Source organism: Sitophilus oryzae, unplaced genomic scaffold, assembly GCF_002938485.1.
Source record: "Sitophilus oryzae breed Bouriz unplaced genomic scaffold, Soryzae_2.0 scaffold_1059_pilon_pilon, whole genome shotgun sequence".
NCBI classification, from domain to species: Eukaryota; Metazoa; Arthropoda; class Insecta; order Coleoptera; family Curculionidae; genus Sitophilus; species Sitophilus oryzae.
The window spans coordinates 372,559-394,408 of NW_022145681.1; the positions used below are offsets into that span (position 1 = coordinate 372,559).

Sequence of the window (21,850 nt, forward strand, 5' to 3'; positions counted from 1 at the left end):
AGAAACAACCAAAATGGTCCACCCTGTACAGTACATAAATACGTATAAAGAACTAACTCACATTTACAATAATAGTGAAACATTTGTTGAGATTATTTTTATTAACACAAAAAACAAATAATAGCTTAGATGACATCCTAATAACTAAACAATAATTATAACATTAAAAAACATAATTTAGAAAATATTATTTGTTATAATCTCACAAATATTAATTTATTTAACTTTATAAAAAAAATTATAATACCTATTTAAAAACAATTTGACGAAATATGAACAAATATTTTTGCAGAAGTCTATCTGTCTGGAAGATTTATAATTAATATTTTAGTTTAAATTCTTCTCGATGTATTTGCAAACTTAATCCAGTTTAAATACACTTTAATTAAAATGTTTTCCTTGCTTTAGAAATACCGTTATTTCAAGTTGGAAACCTAATAAAATGGATTTCTAGCTTATTAACATTTCTTCCAACTTTGTAGCAAGGGTACAATTACGAGATGCAGTTCGTAGATTTGTGTTGCAGTATTTATGTAAACTACATTCATTTGGTAAATGTCCATATTATTATTGTAATTTGTTATTCATGACCTAAACAAGGCCCATAACAAGGATAATTTGATGTTTTAGAATAATTGTTATTTTGACATTTCATAAAATCATATTACGACTTTAATTGCTTTCATGCCAGACGCTGTACTAAAGAAATGTAGCAGTATATAAACAAATTGTAAAACGTATTTGGAAATAAGACAATTAAAACTAAGAACAAGTCATGTTGGATTTACATATACAGGGTGGCGCCTCTCATACGACGCGGAGCCTCCAAGAAGAACGGTAGTTTATATAGACATGAAATTTTGCATATGTAGATTAACTGAAAGCATTTTATAAAAATATATCTACAGGGTGCCCCAAAAAAAGTTACCCATCAAAGTTGTTTTTTTTTGTGATGGAACACCTTATATATTAATTGATTTTCGGATTCTAGGATAAAAATAAACGTGAAATTTATTAAAGAAGCATATGACTAAAATGCAAGGATTTTGACGTATTTCAGATTTTGTAAAAATGAATAATACATTTTAAATTTCAATAACAGCTACTTAAATTGCAATTTATCTTGCACAACCTGATATTTAGTTAAAATAACCATTGTATATTAAACCAAATTAAAATTTGACCCGAAAAGTTATACAGGGTGAGACCAAATTAATATTGAACGTTGGTCACTTTTAAAAGCAAGTTACTCTTTTATTTTAAATGAAACAGCCAGTATATTGTTCCAGTGTTCAATGGAGGGTATATCTTCATAATATTATTAAAGTTGCCTACCCCTCAAGCAAATTTTTTTCTAAATATTTTCATTTATATGATTTTGCGTCGGTAAATATTTATTATTTGATAAAATCTAGGGTGACGGTGATATAGTTAATTTAACACAAATTAAAAGATGTAGAGTAAATAGTAAAAAATTAAAAGATATACGTTTAAAATATACTTTAATTATTACAGAATTAAAACTAGATATAAACGTAAAATTATGTGACAATAATTAGCTAGATGAAATCAAATAATCAAAATGGTTCCTTTTCTGTTCACTGCATAAAATTATTCTCGTTAAAAGGCATATGTGGAGTGTTCGATGTAGGCACTTCGAAAAGCAGCCACAGTCAATTCTCCCATGATGTCGACAATTATAGTTTGAGAGTTTTGTAAATGTTGTCCTTAATATATATCGCAATAAAAAAGCCCAGACTAGAAAAATCTGGAGCATTTAAGTATTCTATTAATTGGTGAATGCAAACTGCAGTCACCAACTAATAGAATCATATCACTTCTCTCTGGTGTATGATAAGTTTCCATTTTCAGCAAATTTCTGAAATTTTTTTTCTTTTAACTGACACAAGATGATAATTCGTGTGTTAAAGATGAACTAATTTGATTAGATTAACTATGTTGAAGTAACGTCAGACATAATATCACAGCCACCTAGATTTTATCAAATAATGAAGATCTACTGACACTAAATCATAAATATGAAAATATCTACGAAAATCTTTGTTTGAGGGGTAGGCAACCTTAATATTATATAATATTTAGTTAATATCGGAATAATATACCAGCTGTTCTGTTTAAAATATAAGAGTAATTTGTTTTTAAAGCTGGCCAATGTTGAATATTAATTTTGTTTTTATAACTTTTTGGGCCAAATTTTAACGTAATTTAAAAATATAATAGTTATTTTAGCTACATATTAGGCTATACCGGGTAAATTTTAATTTAGGTACCGTTTATTTAAATTTAAAACTTGTTCTTCATTTTTAGAAACTGTTAAATATGTCAAAAACATCTCAGTCATTACTTATTTAATAAAAATCACTTTTATTTTTCTCTACTGTTATGTTACTTTTTTTAAGAACACCCTCTACAACTCTCTATATTTTTAAAAAGGTCTCTAAATCAACTTACAGTTGTACAAATATAGGAAGAGACTTGAGGCTAGCACCGGTCGCGTGTTATTTTATATTTCTTAAGTCTCTAGCTATACTTGCTAAGTTGTACATATCCTCACAAAATTTCATTACAATACAAACTTTAGTTCTCCTTGGAGCCTCCGCGTCGTATGAGAGGCGCCACCCTGTACAATATTAAACTAAATGATTGAGGCGAGGAAGCCATTTAATAAAGTTTGAAGAACTTTTTTCCGAACAAGTTTATAACACCATTAACCATTTTTATTCTCAAAACACTTTAAACTCTGCTGAAAAATTGTAGCTCTGCAAAAGCGACGTAAATACTCTCTTCAAACGAATGTTGAAGAGAGTATAGTGTGTTGAAATAACTCTAGTGTGTTGAACTAACTTCTTTAAATTCTCTTCTTTTATTTTCAGATACAAATTATCCTCGACGACTGCTGTTGAAAGAACGCGAGCACTTATAATGTAAACAACTTTGCGAACCTCCATCCGGTGTCCGCGTGTGTTAGTTCGTAAACCGGTCGTACGATGGGACCATTATCGTTTCTGATGGAGAGATATGTGACCTGCTGCTTTTTATGTCTCACTTTGGCCGTTTCAACCTTCCAAGCATTTCAAGGTATCGTATTATATATTATTAATATAATTATATCATAAATTATGTGAATAGAACTAAATAGTATAATTGAAACGATTTGTGTATCACATGTTCTTAAGTTATGAACTAGGTACACAATGAATGAAAAAATATAAGCTTCATTCTTATTTGAGATTGAAATAAGTAAAACAATTAGTTTATCATATATTTTTATGAATTACTTGATAAAGAATTTCTGATTATATTTGCACCCTACAAATTTAATTGTATTAAATTTTATTTAGATGGAATTACGGCAAGTACAGGGTGAGTCAACGATAGAGTAAAGTCCATATATGATTTTTTCTAGGTTTACAAAAAATGTTAAATAAAAAAGTTGTAGGGGAGGTTAACATACAAATTTTAAAACTATTATAGAGTATACAGGGTACTTAAAAATTGTGTAGTGGATATAACATATGTTTTTTTAAATACAACGTCCTGCAACTGTAACTCTGTGACTTTTTTGTACATAATTTTATATACCTAAAATGGATTGTTTTTGTAATATTTCAATTTGTTATAACAAAAGTTAGATTTCAGTGTGGTCAAAAATTGGCAGTGATAAGATTGTTTTTGAAGTTGGACTACTAAAATTTCGAAAAAAAGTGTTATAGACCTGAAAAAAGACATATATGTAAAGATATTTTAATTAGATGCTACAGGGTGTTCAAAATATATTTATGAATGTCAACTACTTAAAATTGTAGGGTGGAAATTATCTGGTTAAATTAATTAAAGGAAAATGATAATATTTAACTATATTGATTTATGTCAAAATATGAAATGTTTTAAGAGTAAAAGGAGCAAAATTATTTTTTGTTTCCGTTTGTTATAAAATTAATCTTTGTTATTTTAAATTCAACCCTATGTATATTATTTAAAAAATCAAAAGACTAATAAAATTGCTTTTCAACGATATATCATTTTCCTATACCTAAACCTTCCGATTTATTAAGTAGAGGTAATTAAAATTAATAATTTTATTATTACAGTTTCATTTCAAGAATTTCGTTACCATGACAATTTTAGAAATTTAGCACGTAAACTCTAATTGATATTTTGGGTTTAGGTTTTTTAAATATATATAGGCTTGAATTTAATATAACAAGAATTTGACCGATTTTATAACAAGCAGAAATAATATTTTTTTCTGACCTCTCTGTTTGATATCAAATGAGTTGATTTAGACAGATCGAATATGCCGGCCTTTCTTAACCCATAAACCAAATTTTAGCTTTTAATATGCCAAATTTATGATTTAACCAATGCTTTTCAAGATCAAGATGTAAATTTTACACAGGTTTTATTTTTTATCTCGAAAACTATCAAAGATTTGTATAGGTTAGGTTGTGATATAGAAGTTCGAACCTCCTTGTGAAAAATTTTGTGATATGGAAGTAGTTTCGAAAAACATAATAATATACCGGGTGTTTCGTTTAAAATAACAAAGAATTTACCACTTATAGTAAGAAGTGGTAATACTGTAATGCTGAAAATAATTTAGACAGATGGAGCAGGTGCCTTTATGGAAAAATCTAAATTTTCAAAAAAATCACCGGGCTTCCATAAACGTCTAACGTACTATGACCGTAAATCACCCTGTATATAAATCTTAAATCTATATATTTAGCTAAAAAGATTGTGCTAACTTAAGGTAGGTGATGTTTCATTAATCTGATTTATTTGTTCTTAAAGGCTTTCCGAACCAGTTATAATTTTGTCTAACCAAATTTCGAAGGTTCTATTGTCTCTTTCAAGTTAGATTTTGATCTTTAACCCGTTTATCTTCTTTGAACAATTTTACGACAACACAAAGTTGGGGGACACGATTGGCGGATTCTGTTTAATTAGCATATATTTTTGACCCTGAAGACGTTGCGTGAAAACTTTGCTAATTTAATATTCTTAGGTGAGAGTTTTAGCGTTTTCAAGTGTATTTTATAGAACACAGCTTACGTTGCTTAATCGTTGAGTAATTTTGAGCCTCTAATTACTAATTATTTAAAGCTATAGGAATTTAATTGAATAAGTATTTCTATAAGAATATTATTTTACTATCATACAAAAAACTTCTCATTATAAATCTTTACGATCATTATATTTTTTGTATAAATAGAAATAGAAATATATTAGGTAGGAAGATACTAAAAATAAGATACTAAGAATAAAATACTAAGAAGGTAACAAGAATAGAAGAGGACAAAAATATACCTAATACGGTTCTTTTAATTTAACAAAATATCCGTGTCCCATTACGTTCTTCCTTTTTATATACATAAATAGAAATACCTTTATATAACTATAAAATATAGGTAGAAATAAATAATGCAATAACAGTGTATTAAAAAGTAATCATTGTTAAGTATTAATTTTTCGTTTGGTTTGGTTATACATATAATTAGAAAAAAGAAAAAAGAAAAAAATTATACTAAGCTGATATTATCCTATTATATTTTACCTTCCCCTTAAAAAGTGAAGCTATTGTTTGCATTAATAAACAAATAAATTAATATTCTAAGCTGATAATATCCTATTACAGATTTAATAAATATTTTTTTAAATTTGTTTTAAATTTATTAATTGTCTAAATAGACCAAATATCAAGATACAACTTTTAATCGGCATTAAACGGTTTATTTAATTTTGCCAGCACGAGAAAAAAAGTCAATGGTCCACATGTTTTTTGGTAATATTCCAGTGATTCCAGAATCTGTCGAAACTCTTTTAGCATTAAAATATGTAGCGCTTTTAGTAACATTTGCCCTCAAAATTGGATTAAAATCACTAAAAGCACTTGAAAGTGAATTATAATAAATCGAAAATACATGAAGATTTTAACCTCCTGTAGCTACGAAACGATAAGATGCATCTATAAAAATTGTTAAAATCATACACTGAAAAAAAAATTGTTCATAATATTAATGAACATTGATTATTGACTGTTGGTTCATTGGGACAATGATTTTTTTCTTTATATTAATGATTTGTTAATTATAGGTTGATGCCTGATTTATTAATAGTATGAATCTAATTTCATCAATATAATGAAAATCTGGTTATTAAATTAATGTAAGATTTTTATTAATATAAAGAACGCGTTCATTGTTCCAATGAATGCGGTCTTTATTTTAATGCTGAAACTTTAATGAATACATATTCATTATATTAATGTACTAAATCATTGATTAATGAGTTGTACATTGTGACAATGAACAATGTTATTAATACAAGGAACACACTACATTATATTAATGAACGCGGTTATTAATATCAGGAATAAAATATTAGGACTTAAATGGTGGCCATCTTGTGTGGTTGTGTTATTCAGTGAGGCTTTAGTTTCATTAGAGCGGTAAATGTTCTATTCATTATTTCAAATATTTTAAATAAAAGTCCTATCGTATTGTAGTTAATTTGTTGTGTTGTCAAATTAAATTCCGCTATGTGAGATCTCTGGTGCGGGTATTCATTAAAACAGCGGTTTCTAAATATGTTTCAGAAGATAAAAAACAAAAAGAAGCATAGTAACAAGTCGAGGCATGAAACTGATTTGGTAAATTCCAATGTTCTTTTAATATTTGGCATTTTAATTATTTTGATATACGTCACTTTTAGAACCGGAACAAGATGCTGAGACCTGCCTTTAAGCCCTCAAATTCGACAATTTAACATCGGACGCACTTGATGCGACTTGGAAGGCCTGTTACTAATTGGTCTAGACATTATTAAGTCTAACGATACAGCTAATATAATGAAGAAATGGTCTTTTTATAGAAATCCCTCAGGATATCGACTGGTAAATTAATTTTCTTATTATAATTTATCCTAAAATTAATAATAACATTACTATTCTCTTCGTCGATTTGATTTCTTTAATTTTTAACTTGTATATGCTATATCAAGTTTGAATAAATTATTATTAGTTTATTGCACTTGTTTTTTATTGCCCTACTGGAAAAATTTACTGTGCTCGTAAGTAAATCGGCACTATTGGTAATTTTGTTATCTTTGTAGCTAAGTACTTCTTCAAATGGAAATTTATTCATAATAGTAGAATTATTTTAGATTTTAGGTAGTTGGCTGGGAAATGGCTATCAATGACATTTCATATCAATGACAGCGATCTTCATCATCGATTATACGGTATAACAAGAGTTACTAATAGTGTCGACTTTTAAATGTATAACTAAACAGGTTATGAAATTATTTCATTGTATTAATGATACAGTTCATTAATATAAGGATTGAGGTACATTATATTAATGAAATATGTTCATTGTACCAATGAATGTGTCCTTTAAATTAATGAACACTGTTCATTGATTTAATGAACTTAAAGTTCATAGAATTAATGAATTACTTTTCATTGTGCCAATGAAATCGTTTATCGGCTCAAAATTGATATTGAATAATGATTTAATTCATTATATAATTATATAATTATATTAAATAATGAACTTTTTCATTATATTTATGTCGATTTTTGGTTCAGTGTAAACAAAAACTTAACGTAGCATAACAACAAATCAACGAAAATAACACATCAGAAATGAACTATGTAGAAATCAAAATATATAGAAACAACATATAAAAAACTATACATTTTTGTTTGCTATCTAATTTATCACTTATAAAAATATTATACTTATTGATGTTTCAGTATGTGTGATTTTTTTCTTCACAGCGTAAAAAGTCTGATTGGACATTTCAAATATCTTCTACAGATCCGTTCCTGTGACTCCGTGTTGTACAAAAACTAGAACGCTTATAACTTTACAAAAACTATCTGAAGATACCTTAATCGAATAATTCAATTGCAGCAATTTCGTATCCGACCAAAATCTCAGAGACCTGCCAAAAGCAACGAATCGGGTCCTAATTCAATTTGAAACTTATTTTGCCATTTTAACATTTTACCGGTAGAAGCTATTATATTTATCTTGACACTTGATTTCCGGAAAACTATTTCCGGAACTTTTTAGAGGCGGTTTAACAATTTGTTATTACTGTCTAAACTGAACAGATTCCGTTGGCGAATTTTATCTGGAATAAATGCCTTTCCCTTACATTTGAAGTGTCGTCTTTCCGAACATGGAACTGACACTGCATTTGTTAACGTCCCGCAGGATCTCACGAGGGACGCAGTAAATGTTACAGTGGTTTTTTCCATTATGGACGTACCTGTTTAATTTTCCGCTCTCTTGTCAGAACCTTAACCCAAATTTAATTTATTTTTATATTCTAATTTAATAGCCGAGTAAAAATAAAATTTATAGCATTTTCATTTTAAAATATATTCTAAAATGTAATGTTATTTATATTATTCCTAATAAAAAATAACATAATATAATGTAAGAAGGCGATAGCCTCTAAAAGAAAAATAAAAGAGGCTTTTTAATATACAAATTAATAAAAATAAATGTATTGCTCGTCCATCTGTAGATAATAGTAATGTATGGCAATCGCTTTCTTGATTTTAGAGAACATAACATAAAAAATGTCGCTTTTGAAAATAATTACTAACTGTCATTAGAAAATTGCCATGGCGATACCAGCCATCTTGATTGCCATTTTATTTAAAAATCGCTTTTTATTCAAAATCTGAGATAGATAGGTATAGGAAACCCTAATATAGTTTGAAGAGTATTTGAATCTGCTTTGATTTATTTAAAAAATACAGAGTATTGCGTTTGAAATAACAAAGTTTTTATATTAAAATAAACCCGTAAAATAGATCACTAATTTTTGGTACCTCTGCTCTGTATAAATTTAAGGAAACAATAACATTTTTCAGCAAAGTTTATTTCTTTACCTTTAAACTCAGCACAAAAATTAATTCTGAAAAGTAATGTGTTGATAATCAATTCTCTTGTAGCATGCATATTTAAATATCTTTAAATATCTCAAAAACCAATGATTTTAAAGATACTTAACCCTTATAATAAATGCCTTTTTTTGGGCCCAAGTATCCAAAAATGAAATAAAATACCGGGTATTCCACAAGAAAAAATGTAACTTTGGTATGAATCTTAGTTCTGAGACACCCTGTATATATCAAAATAATTTTAAATTGTGCACATTGCCTCTCCATATATACCCATGAAATATTTTGTTTCTACATCTTTCCGTTTTCGTATAATCAACCGAGGCGAATGAGGTGCGCCACCCTGTATAATAAAACAGTTAATTTTCAGAATAACTACAAACACAAAAATATGTTTTCTATAAAATTTGACCGATTTTGAAGTACTTTATATGTATATACCGAAATTGTGTTGAAATGTCTGTATTATTATGAAGTGTAAACATTCTTTTGTTTTAAAAAATATATATTTTTGTTTTTATATTTTTTCATCTTTATAATATTGTTAGACCTCTGCGTTCAATATACGGATTTTGAGTTTAATCGCGAAATGGATATAGGTTATATCTTCACTGAAGTATTACTAGCAATCCATCAAGATACCTGTTTGGATAATACAAAGTATAACGCTCCAACTGAGTGTAATATTTCAAGAAGCTTTTTCAAGCCATCTGTTATACATATTGATTATTTTATTAGATATAATATTCAAGTTGTTTTTTATTTGATCTGGGTCAAATAAATCTCAGGTTTATTATTTAATGAATAGTGGACGTTTTGTCAAATATATTAGGTTTGTTCCAAACCGCCGCAGAACCGTCACCGAACGATCACGCTCATGCGCAGTAATTCAAATGTGTTCCAACCGAGATTTGACAGTTATCGGACGATCCTATTTGCGTACCAACCTACCCAGGGATAGTTTAGTTACGATTTCAGAACGGTAATTTCGGTACATGGTCCAAATTGAGAACTGTTTGCATGGCTTGCGCTTTAAAGCATATTGGCAGGGATTGTCGATTTTTAACAGCTGATTCTGGTCCGGCGTCCGGCTGATGCTTGGTTATTTTTTACAAATTCGAATACGTGTGCGTTATACTTTTGCTGGTGAGCTTGTGTGGAGTAAGTCGTTCGGAAATTTTAAATTGTACACTTTCATAATTATCTATAGATAATAATTAAGGATGAGTGACGATGGTATGACCGATTTCTTTACCTCCACTTCAGATAGTGACAATTTGGAGTTGCTGCCAAGTGAACGGGTGAAAAATGAAAAATATTTAGGTAAGCTTTTTGAAACAACACTTACCAACAATTACTGGATTCTGATTCTATACTTTAAGAATAATAATTATTATTGCAATTTGCAAACAAAAATAATAGGGTTATGTTATGGAATTCTAAACAAAAACAAAAAATCGATCGATACACGCACGCTTGATACTTTTGACAGTCCCGAAAACAATCCACAAAATGTTCCAACGTTCATAGTTTTTGCGCCGTCACGAAACTATTCGAAGTCCGCGCACGCTAACAAAGTGCAAGAAAACCGATTCGAGTACGATTTCGAAACGATCCCGAAATGCTGGTTGGAACAAACCTATTGCTTTTCTCAAAATATATTCTCACTGTCAAAATTTAAAGTCGGTTATTTGGGCCCTATTTAAAAAAATAAGAAGGACCGAGAACCTATTTGAATTACCAAGATCCTGTGTGTGATGAGGTCTAGATGATCTTGCCATCTAGCGGCAGTCGTACACGCGAATCGTACAACCAAATAAAACACAATCTACAATTCACACAATATCTTTATAAATTAGACTATGTGTTACTCTGATACATAAGCTATATTATTGTAAAGTTTCAATAAAACGCATTCAGTAATTTTTAATAAAAATATTAATGCAAAACATTTATTTTGTGTATTCTCTATATTATTAACACACATTTGATACATTTATCTATTGTGCGAATAAAACATGTTGCCTCTCTACAATAATTATAAACGTAATAATGAAAACAAAACTACTGTGTAGCGTTATGCTAGAAATGTAATAGTTTGCAATTATATAATGATCCTTATTTTCGAATGATTTATTAGAATCGCGTACGTTCGTTGGGTGCAAATGATGTTAATTGTGATTCTATGAATAATTGCAATAGCAAATTGCAATTAGTTTTCAATATAGTAATATAAATTTTAACAAGGACACTACACAATATCAAAAAATATACCTTTGTATATAGTTTACTCTATTAATTATAAATTAAAGGAATTATATTGAAATTCATGGTAAATCATTGCACTCAGGAGACTTCTTTCAAACCCTGAATTAAAAAATGCAGGTCCATATTTAAAAAAAATAAGTTGGCCTATGTATCTCAGAAACTATTAGCTAATTTGAAAATCAGATAGCTGTAATAAAGTGGCTATGAGAATGTGCAATTAGTTTTTCGCTTTTCTAAAAAGTAATGACAGGAAAAAATAAAATTTATTTTCAAAAATTTCATTTTTTTTTAAAAACTCAGCAATCCTTGAAATTTTTGAAACTTTTTTGATAGCATGTTGACAAACATCCCAAGGCGCAACTTTGCCCCAGTTTAACCATCTCTGTATCTATTACGGTTTCTGAGATACCAATTCTCGTGCTCTGAATTTGTAGCACTCTGTATAGTTACTTATTTGGAAAAAATTGAAATAACAATGAAACTTCAACATCCTGTATCTCCGAAACAAAGCATTTTAGGACCCACATTTTTAAAGGAATTTTGAAATTTGATTGTCTTTATTTATTTTTGATTAACACATATATGTATTATATTTCGTTAACACATATTTATATTAAGTCCGAATTTCTTTTAGTTTTAATCCGGTGTTTAACCATAGTAAATTTTGATATTTTTAATATAAAATTCAATTGAAGTGATTAAAAAGTACTCCCTCAATACAAAAAGAAATGCAACGAAGTTACAATTAAGGAATAAGTAATAAATCAAATTCAATACAAATATCACTGGTTTGAAATGACGCGTAGAAAATTGTGACGCCACCTATTAGTATTTGATTGAATAGTTGACAGAGGGCGCGAACGTCTGAAGTATAATATTATGGTGTGTCTAGTTCTATGCTACCGTAATTTTTCTATTTTTATTAAGATCGTTAAAAAATACGTTTTTATGTGGGATTATTCTTTATTACCCCAATATTAAATTTACGTTTATATTTTTTACTACTAGAAATTAAAACTTAAATTTTTATAATTAACAGGTTACTGCCATTTTTATCGAAGCACTAAACACTACCAAAGTTGTTCGCAATGACTAAAGAATTCAAGGACAAATAACATCCGAGAGCAAATTGTTACCATGGCACCAAACAGTGCCGTGGCCATATTTTTTTCTTAACTTAGCTAGATGAAGGGATATTTATATTTTTGATAAATGTTTTGACTACGCTTATGGTTTAGGCGATGGCATCATACTAATTAATTACGAAAACAACGTATTAAAATGTTAACAAAATGTACAAAACTAGTATCGACATATAGCACACATCAAGTACATATAATATCAGAAAAATAATTATCCAATTCAATAAGAAAATTTAAGAAAACGCTAAAAAGACTGTTTATTTACCTATGAAACGTAACTCCTGGCTCTTTCTTGTTACTGCTGCTTTTACATTTGAAAGCTGAACAACTAATCAGCATTGTAACAAAGTTCACTACACACAAACTATTAAAAACTGCTAAAATTATCGCTGGTGGCCAGCTGATGACTCACTGTTTGCCACCAAAAGAAAAGGCGTCTAAGGTCACAGATTCTGCTACAGCCCGTATATGGGCGTTAAATGTCCTTATATTCTTTAGTCATTGGTTGTTCGGATAATTAGTTCTGGTATCTGTGGTTCGGATGTTCGAGGCGTTCGAGGGTTTGAGGTTAGATTTGTATTTTATGGATTTTGGGTGTTTGGCTTTAAATACTTTGAGTTTTCAATTTTGTTTTATTGTACCCTCTTTATTATTTTTGTGATGAAGGATGTTAAAGTTTGTTTTGTGAAGGGCTGTCTAAGTAACTCTGAAGGCTCTCCAGAAAAAGTTTTTCTAACTGTTCCTTTGGATGAAAGCCGTCGAAGAGCCTGGTTTGAAGCGGCAATACAACAATATGTCAGCAAAAGTACGATATTTTGCTGTGAAGATCATTTTAACGTAAGTTCCTTGAGTTTTATTTTACAATTAATTTTATTTCTACTTTAAAATACATTTAGAAAAATGGTTTTTATTTACCTTCGTACCTGGTGGCAAATTCTTAATATTGATTAATTAAAAAAAAATGGGATAAAATTGATGTAAAATAAAAAAATACGGGTGTCATAAAATTGTATGAAGATTAATTATTTGCAATAAAAAAACTATGGTTAAATTCCGGACACACTATTTATTTCAAAATATTCAAGATATGCCTATTTGCTTCTTACTGCTTGTATTTAGGTTAGTAAATCGTTTGTAAATATACCCAAAAAGAAAATCAGGCAGAGAAGAAAGTATTAATATGCACCTTCATATTTAAAACATGTAATTTCTTGATATTCCGCACTACGAAAGCGTCTTCATGATTTTATTCCATGGCCACAATAACGGTAGACGTCTCTTACAAATGTAAATCATTCAATTAAATTCAGTAACATCGCAGTGTCCGTTAGAAATTGCATTCTGTCCTAGAGCTTTTAATGTTCTTGGGAAAGGAACCTGCATTCTAAATGTCATTCGTCTGGCCGATGTCGACTTGCATTGGATAGAATAGATATAATAGAATTGCGGTTTTATTTTGGTAGGAAGGTTTGGTTGGAACGTCTTTTGTTACACAGAGATTGAAGTAACATTTGGGGAAATATTTGTTCATTTCTTAAATGTTTTTACCATTGTATTATATTTTCAAAGAGAAAACACCTATATAGTATAAGTTTTTAAAAGTCTTCCAAGGTAGAAAAACTATCTCGATGGTCTTTTAAAGTATTGGTATAAATTCCTTAGTTTTATATTCAATATTAAATACCAAGGAATATACAAGGTGGTCCGAACTGTATTCCGGAAACTTCGGCAGCATATTCTGCAGATAAAAATAAGTAAAAAAAAATTATGTATGTCCTAAAATGGGGGGCGGGGGCTAGTTTCGGAGATACAGGGTGTAGAAGTTTCATCTTTATTTTAATTTTTTCCAAATAATTTCTGAAATAACGTCAATATTTGGATGAAAATTTGCGCTTAGAAGTTATTTGACATGAGAAATTTGATTTTGATGTTAATATGATTCTTACTTGTAGAGGGCGCTACCTACATATTTTTTAACTGGTTTGAAGAGTAATAACTTTTTGTCCGTACCTGTATAAAACTACTGAGTAAAAAAATATACATTTGCAAACTTTTTTACGTAAAAAAGGTCTCTTGGTAAAAATCGCTACGAGTAATGGTTCTCGAGATATTTGGAATCGAATTTATCAAACTTGTCGTTATTGACATAAATTAAACATGTTGACTAAATAGCTATTAGACTGGAATCATAAATTTGAAATGTTTTTGTGCCCAAAATTCAACAGAAACTGTTTTATTGTCATTTTTTTGAAGAAAATTTATAATTAATTAATAAAAATAAAAGCTTCCAAAATTTATCATTTCAGTCAAATAACTATCTACTCAACATGTTTATTTTTTGTGAATAATGACATGTATTGATTATTTCCATTCTAAATATCTGGAGAACGGTAGCTCGTAGCGATTTTTAACAAGAGCTATTTTTTACGTAAAAAATCATAAAAATATATTTTTTTTACACAGTAGTTTTATACAGGTACGGACAAAAAGTTATTACTTTTCAAAGCAGTTAAAACACATGTAGGTGGCGTCCCCTGCAAATAGGAATCATATTGATATCAAAATTAAATTTCTCATGTCAAAAAACTCCCAGACACCAATTTTAATCCAAATATTGACGCTACTTCAGAAATTATTTTGAAAATATCGAAATAAAAATGAAACTTCTAGACCCTGTATCTCCGAAACTAAGCATTTTAGGACATACATTTATACGAACTTTTTTACTTATTTTTATCTGCAGAATATACTGCCGAAGTTTCCGGAATACAGTTCGGACCACCCTGTATACAAATAGGTACTTTAAAAAATCATTGAGATAGTTTTTCTATCTTGGAATACTTTTGTATTTATACCTAGTAGACAAAGTCGAAAAAAAAGTCGATGGAAAACTGGGAGGCTGTACAAAGCTACATCGAGGTAGTCATATCTATAAAAGAAAAGGAAGCAAGATAGTTATGGATCTAACAAAATTATATTAATACTTACCATGGGAGTTTAAACGTTGATTTTTTTTTACTTCTGACTGATGCTACGGGCCTCTGAAGAACAGTCTAGGAGTGCCCTTTTTCAAATACTCACCAAGAACATCGTCACAGTACAAACTTATCACGTACTGGAACCGCCTCCCCCGAAGTAATACCGAAAGGTGATCCTGGTCGGAGATATCTTAGGGGCGGAACGTGGAGGTTTTTAGTCGGTAAGGCATACCATCAGCCACCCCGACAGCCCCGACAGTGAGGCGGACTCTTGTTTGCAGATTTTCCCCACGAAAAAAAAAGACAAAGTCGACGTTTTTTAAACTCTATTCTTCTTTGACATTCCTTATCATAATTTTTTTAAATTACACAAATGGTGTTTTTTGTATATTTCTAAATTATTTCTTGTTTATTTTATGATTGCATTTTTATAAAGTGTAAAAAATCTGGAGTGCAGCAGTGCTGAGTGCTTGGAATACTTTTGTATTCATATTCTTATACATTATTATAAGATATATTGCCGTTGGTTCTAATTACTAAAACTTCAAAATTAATAATTTTGTATGCAAAATATATTTCCTAAACTAAATTAAGTATTCTGTCACATAATTTAGTTTAAAATATGCCTTGTAGAATGTAGAATGTAGAATGTTTAGGAGGGGAGTTAATCACCGCGACCTTATAGATCTATTGTGTGTTTCCCTTTCTTGAGTTATAACGAGTTATAACTCATCATACAGTCTCAGTGCTTTAAGAAAAGCCAGTATCTGAGACGGCTCCACAGAGGCCAGATCTCCATTCTCGACATCAGACGTACCAAGGTTCATGGCACGAATGGTCGTCGTCTCGGCGCACTCAGTGATAAGGTGTTCTGGTGTTTTAAAAATATGCCTTTATAAAATATAATGTATTTCTTTGTTATTAAATAATATTAGTAATGGAAATACATTATCAGTATCACTCCTGCTGTGTATTAATGTGTATAAATAGAGATATTTTATTTTGACTAACGTAAATTTATATTTTTGTACATTGATTTTAGACTGTAAAACTGTAGCTAATGTAGTATAATTTTAATGCTACGGATATTTTTCTTTTCTATTACAAAAATGTAACAAATTACATGTTAGGGTATTGCATGTTAGATTAGTATTATTTTAGCTACACAGATGTAAGAGAAAATAGGTTAAGTAAATAGTAAGCTTTGATTCATGTACTCTCTTTACATTATGGCTATTTAATTTTCTTTTATTTGAATGATTATTCTACTTCCTAAAATACAGTAATTCCATTGATTTATATGGTATACATGGTGTCATTGAAATGATGTAAAAAAGGGCGTGTGTAGGGCGGAAAATGCATATTAAAGGAGTTAGGGGCACTGAAAAGGTGAATTTAAAAAACGGTTGTTTTGAAATTGTAGGCTTAAAAAACGAGATAAGACTTCGAAAAAAAATTCACTGCCATAAATTTTGATCCTAAATCAAATGGTGATACTGAAAAGTTATTTGGAAAAGCGGAAAGGGTAGTTTTTGCAATGGTATGGGGTTATTTCGTGAATAACTTTTTTGAGGTTATTTTTTTTGCAATGTGGGTTCATTTTTTGAAAACTACATACTTGTTCCTACAAAAAAGGTACTCTTGTTGCACATCGCCCAGAGCGATGGTTTTGAGAAAATTGAAAGCAAAGAGATTGCTCTAATGGGTTGCTAACTCGTTAATCAACCTAAACTTATGAAAGTTATGGCGGTTCAAAAGTAACCAAGTAGTTATTAAATAATTAATTGGAAAATCAAAATTTCATGATTTTTAAAACATCTTATTGCTTTAAAAACGAAATAAACCCCTTTGGTTTTAAAAAAAATTGGTTTGCTCAGTGCCGATTAATACTGAAAAGCAACTACGGCAACGCATTATTGATTGTTCCAATCAAATTCGGACAAGACCAAGGATATTCCACAGGGTATCTACGCAGATCGTGGAGAAGAAGATCAGATGTCTACATTGAAATGAATGGTGGTCACTTTGAACATTTACTATGAATGAATTAAGGAATGCATTATTTTAATAATGAATTTTGGTAATTGGATTATTTCGTTTTTTTAAAGCAATAGGATGTTTTAAAAATCATGAAATTTTGATTTTTCAATTAATTATTTGATAACTACTTGGTTACCTTTGAACCGCCATAACTTTAAGTTTATGTTGATTAACCAGTTAGCAACCCATCAGAGCAAACTCTTTGTCTTCAATTTTCTCGAAAACCATCGCTCTGGGCGATATGCAACAAGAGTATCTTTTTTGTAGGAAAAAGTATGTAGTTTTCAAAAAATGAACCCACGTTGCAAAAAAATAACCCCAAAAAAGTTATGCACGAAAAAAACCCTATCCTTGCAAAAACTACCCTTTCCGCTTTTCCAAATAATTTTTTAGTATCACCATTTGATTTAGGGTCAAAATTTATGGCAGAGGATTTTTTTTCGAAACTTTATCTCGTTTTTTAAGCCTACAATTTTAAGACAAGCGTTTTTTAAATTCACTTTTTCAGTGCCCCTAACTCCCTTAATATGCATTTTCTGCCCTATACTTATAGGAGCTTTTTTTACTATTTTTAGGAGTACTATCACCCCCCGATTTTTACACCATTTCAATGACACGCTGTAAAGATCATAGTTTTTGTCAATCGACGGGTGATAGAAAACAATAGGTTTGTTCCAACCAGCATTTCGGGATCGTTTCGAAATCGTACTCGAATCGGTTTTCTTGCACTTTGTTAGCATGCGCGGACTTCGAATAGTTTCGTGACGGTGCAAAAAGTATCAACGTTGGAACGCTTTGTGGATTGTTTTCGGGACTGTCAAAAGTGTCAAGCGTGCGTGTATCGATCGGTTTTTTTTTGTTTAAAATTTCATAACATAACCCTATTATTTTTGTTTGGAATTCGCAATAATAATAATTATTATTGTTGAAATGGAGAATCAGAATCCAGTAATTGTTTGAGTTCCGCATTTATAACTTCATGCTCTACATCTTTACCTTAAAGCTGTGTCGAAATTGTTGAAGATAATATATATTTCATAGGGCGTGATATATATGTCTCCTTTTAGCTTGCATTTGGCCGTAATGTAAAGAGGGTCAATTACTTACACCGAAGGTAATTTTTCACGTAACTACTAAATTCTCACGTTACTTATAGAAGCAGCTTTAGTAGGAAAGTTTATATACAGTGACACACAAAAAGATCGCAATATAAAGTTCGTAACTAATAAAACATAACTTTAATACAGAGACGGAATAATAATAAAAAGGACTCTAATACAAAGCTTATAACGGAAGAAAAAAAATGGAAAATCTCGAAATATCCCCATGGATTACAAGTTAGGTGTATAGGCTTGGTGTATTCTCCGCCGGTGCTGCCACCATCGGAGAATATCGTAAACAATCGATATATACAAATACACAGGTTTAAATAGCCAGTATACGAAAAAATTAGTATTTAATTATTCTAAAAGTATAATTTGTAAAAATTCTAAAAACAAAACTAAAAAAGTAAATGTTTTGATATCTGCAGAAGGTCTAACTTGTATTATAATTTTATTATTCCAGTTAAAAACACTTTTTAGATGAGTTCAACTACGGTAGCGAGCATAGTTTTAATTACCGGTTTTGCTAGTGGGGCATAATTGGGGCTATATCGAAATTTTTTAAATATACGTAATTATAATTTTAGAAGATGTTCATAAAACATTTAATCTCGTTGATTAAAAAAAGTTTACCATTAATATAATAATAATTGCTCCTGTATATAGCGCTTAACGCCTTGGGTGTAGCAAAGTACAGCTTGTCATACTAGAGCCGTTTGGTATACAAGGAAGGTAATGTCGCAGCATTACGCTTCAACCGCCTATTATTACCTCAGAATTGTGAATCCGAAGTACTCAAAGGTCGAGTCGACCTGAACTATTTTTTTTATTAAAAATAGTCGGCTGATGAAATGCCGGCTGTAGGATCCAAACCCACAACCTTTGAGTTGGTAGACGAGAGCCTGTACCTCTACGCCACCGGGCACCGTTACCATTAATCTTGCAAATTATATTTTATCCTCTCATAATATATATCTATTTAATTTATTGATTATGTAACGAGCACTTTTTTACTCACTTGTTTCGTCGAACTGCTTGAATCTTGAATTTATTTTTGCTTTTGATCAAATCGGTATGAGGAACTATTGTGAGACTCCCCCGTTTTTGAGAAAACTCACGGACGCCGAGTTGCCTGGGTTCGGTTCCTCGGGCGCCACCCCCAACGTTTAAAGTGTTTGAGAGACCACTAGTGCCAATACGGGTAGCTTTTATACAGTGGAGATACCAGGGAGTGATGAGATGAAAAGAAAATAAAACACAAAATTAACTATAACGTAACACTAGGTTTTTATTTAACTAATTAATTATGTACAAAAGTAATCAAAGAAGGTTCACGTCCTCGAATTGTAACAAAAGTGAAATACAATGTATATTTAGAGACCCGTGAAGTAAAATTTACAATAACAACCGTGTACCTCTAGAGTTTTGATCGATCATTCCCGATACGTAACTCTCTGACTGATTCTATTACGCGAATTCAAAACGCGTTTCCGAAATGATGTTTTATTAAATATGACGACGCGAGTGGGATTTAGCGGCGTCCTAATGAACACAGACACGTAGATACCGGAGCAACGCACTCTACTATGACGCGACTCTCTAAATGACGGCGACGTCGTTACAGGCGTCCCGATGGTCACAGCTAAATATTTATCGGAACGGCGTCCATTTTGACAGCGAAACACGGACCTCGGATCGGCGTCGGAGTTAAGAGCGTCCCGTGACACACTCACGCGAGTCCTGGATCGATCGCGAAGTTAACGGCGTCCTGTGGGATACACAAAGGCGAGCCCTGGATCGATCGCGAAGTTAACATGGGATACACAAACGCGAGCCCTGGATCGATCGCAAAGTTAACAGCGTCCCGTGGGATACACACACGCGAGCCCTGGATTGATCGCGAAGTTAACAGCGTCCCGTGGGATACACAAACGCGAGCCCTGGATCGATCGCGAAGTTAACAGCGTCCCGTGGGATACACACACGCGAGTCCCGGAGTGACGTAGACGTTAGCGACGTCTCGGCGAGTTGTATGTCGTTCGGATAAACGCAGCCCGCACACACACTGCCCGGTCAGGAAAACCTCGGGATTTCGACGAGATCCCGTCCAGCGTCACTGATGCAGGATGCCGTCCGGACGACACACCTAGAGAAATACGGGAGCTACAAAACCAGCCTCGGGATTTGGGCGAGATCTTGTTCTAGCTCCATGAATATTCGCGACCCGTGCGTTTACTGAACTACCTTAACCGTTAGCTGTCTCACTCTCTCCCTTTTAACAAAAGAAATCGTTCCTCGCGTCAACGTGATCCGATCAAATATCCCCCAGCCTCCGTAGAGGTGCATAGTTGAATCTACCTGATCGCATTTAAGTTTTGCTATGTCTTTGCGTTCGCACGATTCGGTCAAATAGCCTCCAGCCTCCGTAGAGGTGCATAGTTGCGTCTATCTGAGCGAATATAAATATCTCTGTCTCCCTTATCCCTGTAACGCGTTAAGGCAGTAAAGTAAATGTCATTAACAATAAAAAGAATACGACCTACTCTCGATCACTTTGGCTGTGGGTGCTTACCTTGTACAGTGCGGCGACAATCGGCGGCTGGCAGCAGGTCACTTGGCAGGGCACTCCGGACTCGAACCTCACTGTTTCGCGTGCGACCACAAACTGCCTACCTGGAGCTGCTGCAGCCAAGGTACTCGACTGACGCTTCCCTTCACTCGGCCTGCACTAGCAGAGTAGGGCGAGCGGCGCAAACGGTTTGGTTTTTCGCATTAAACTATAGCGACCAAAACCGATCGAAACTCTCTTACAAAATGGCAATTAAATATTTAACTTATTTAATTCAACAATAGGAACACTAATGAAGTTCATTATAATAATGAGTTAACAATAAAATACATTGACTGTCATTATTAAAAGAAAATGAAGTCTCTATTATTCTAGTATAATATTAACACAATATACAGGGTGTCCTAGAAATTTTATGAACTTCATTACACTATGAACCTATAAAATGTTGTTTCGGAAGAGTTGAATATTCGGGAAAGTTGGGTTATTGAATGTTATTGCACCCAGCAACACCCTAATTACGCTCTCTTTTAAGCGTTAGCATATTTTCGGCGGTTTTATTAACATTTGAAATTGTCACATCGCGACGCCTAGTTCGAATTCCTTTTTCAATTATTTTTTACTATCCGAAATAGCGTTACTTCACACAAATCTCATACCTCACTCTCTCTCTCACCCTGAGTGTTTTATATTTTCAATTATTGTACTAGCAAAAAACTAAAATACTTAAATATGCAAAAAATAATACACAAAACCGCGATTTGAATATTATTTTAAAGCGACCAACATGACGGCTGTGTGAAGTA

At 31.4% G+C, this 21,850-nt stretch overlaps 1 protein-coding gene across 1 annotated transcript in view; it reads left to right on the forward strand.

Moving 5' to 3' along the window:
- Nucleotides 1–21,850, forward strand: part of LOC115876530 (lachesin-like) — a 502,686-nt gene that overhangs the window by 54,591 nt on the left and 426,245 nt on the right. The window contains exon 2 of the mRNA XM_030892346.1: nucleotides 2,895–3,099. Within this exon, the coding sequence (XP_030748206.1) occupies nucleotides 3,009–3,099 (91 nt within the window). The 5' untranslated portion in view covers nucleotides 2,895–3,008. The remainder of the gene's footprint in view (nucleotides 1–2,894; nucleotides 3,100–21,850) is intronic.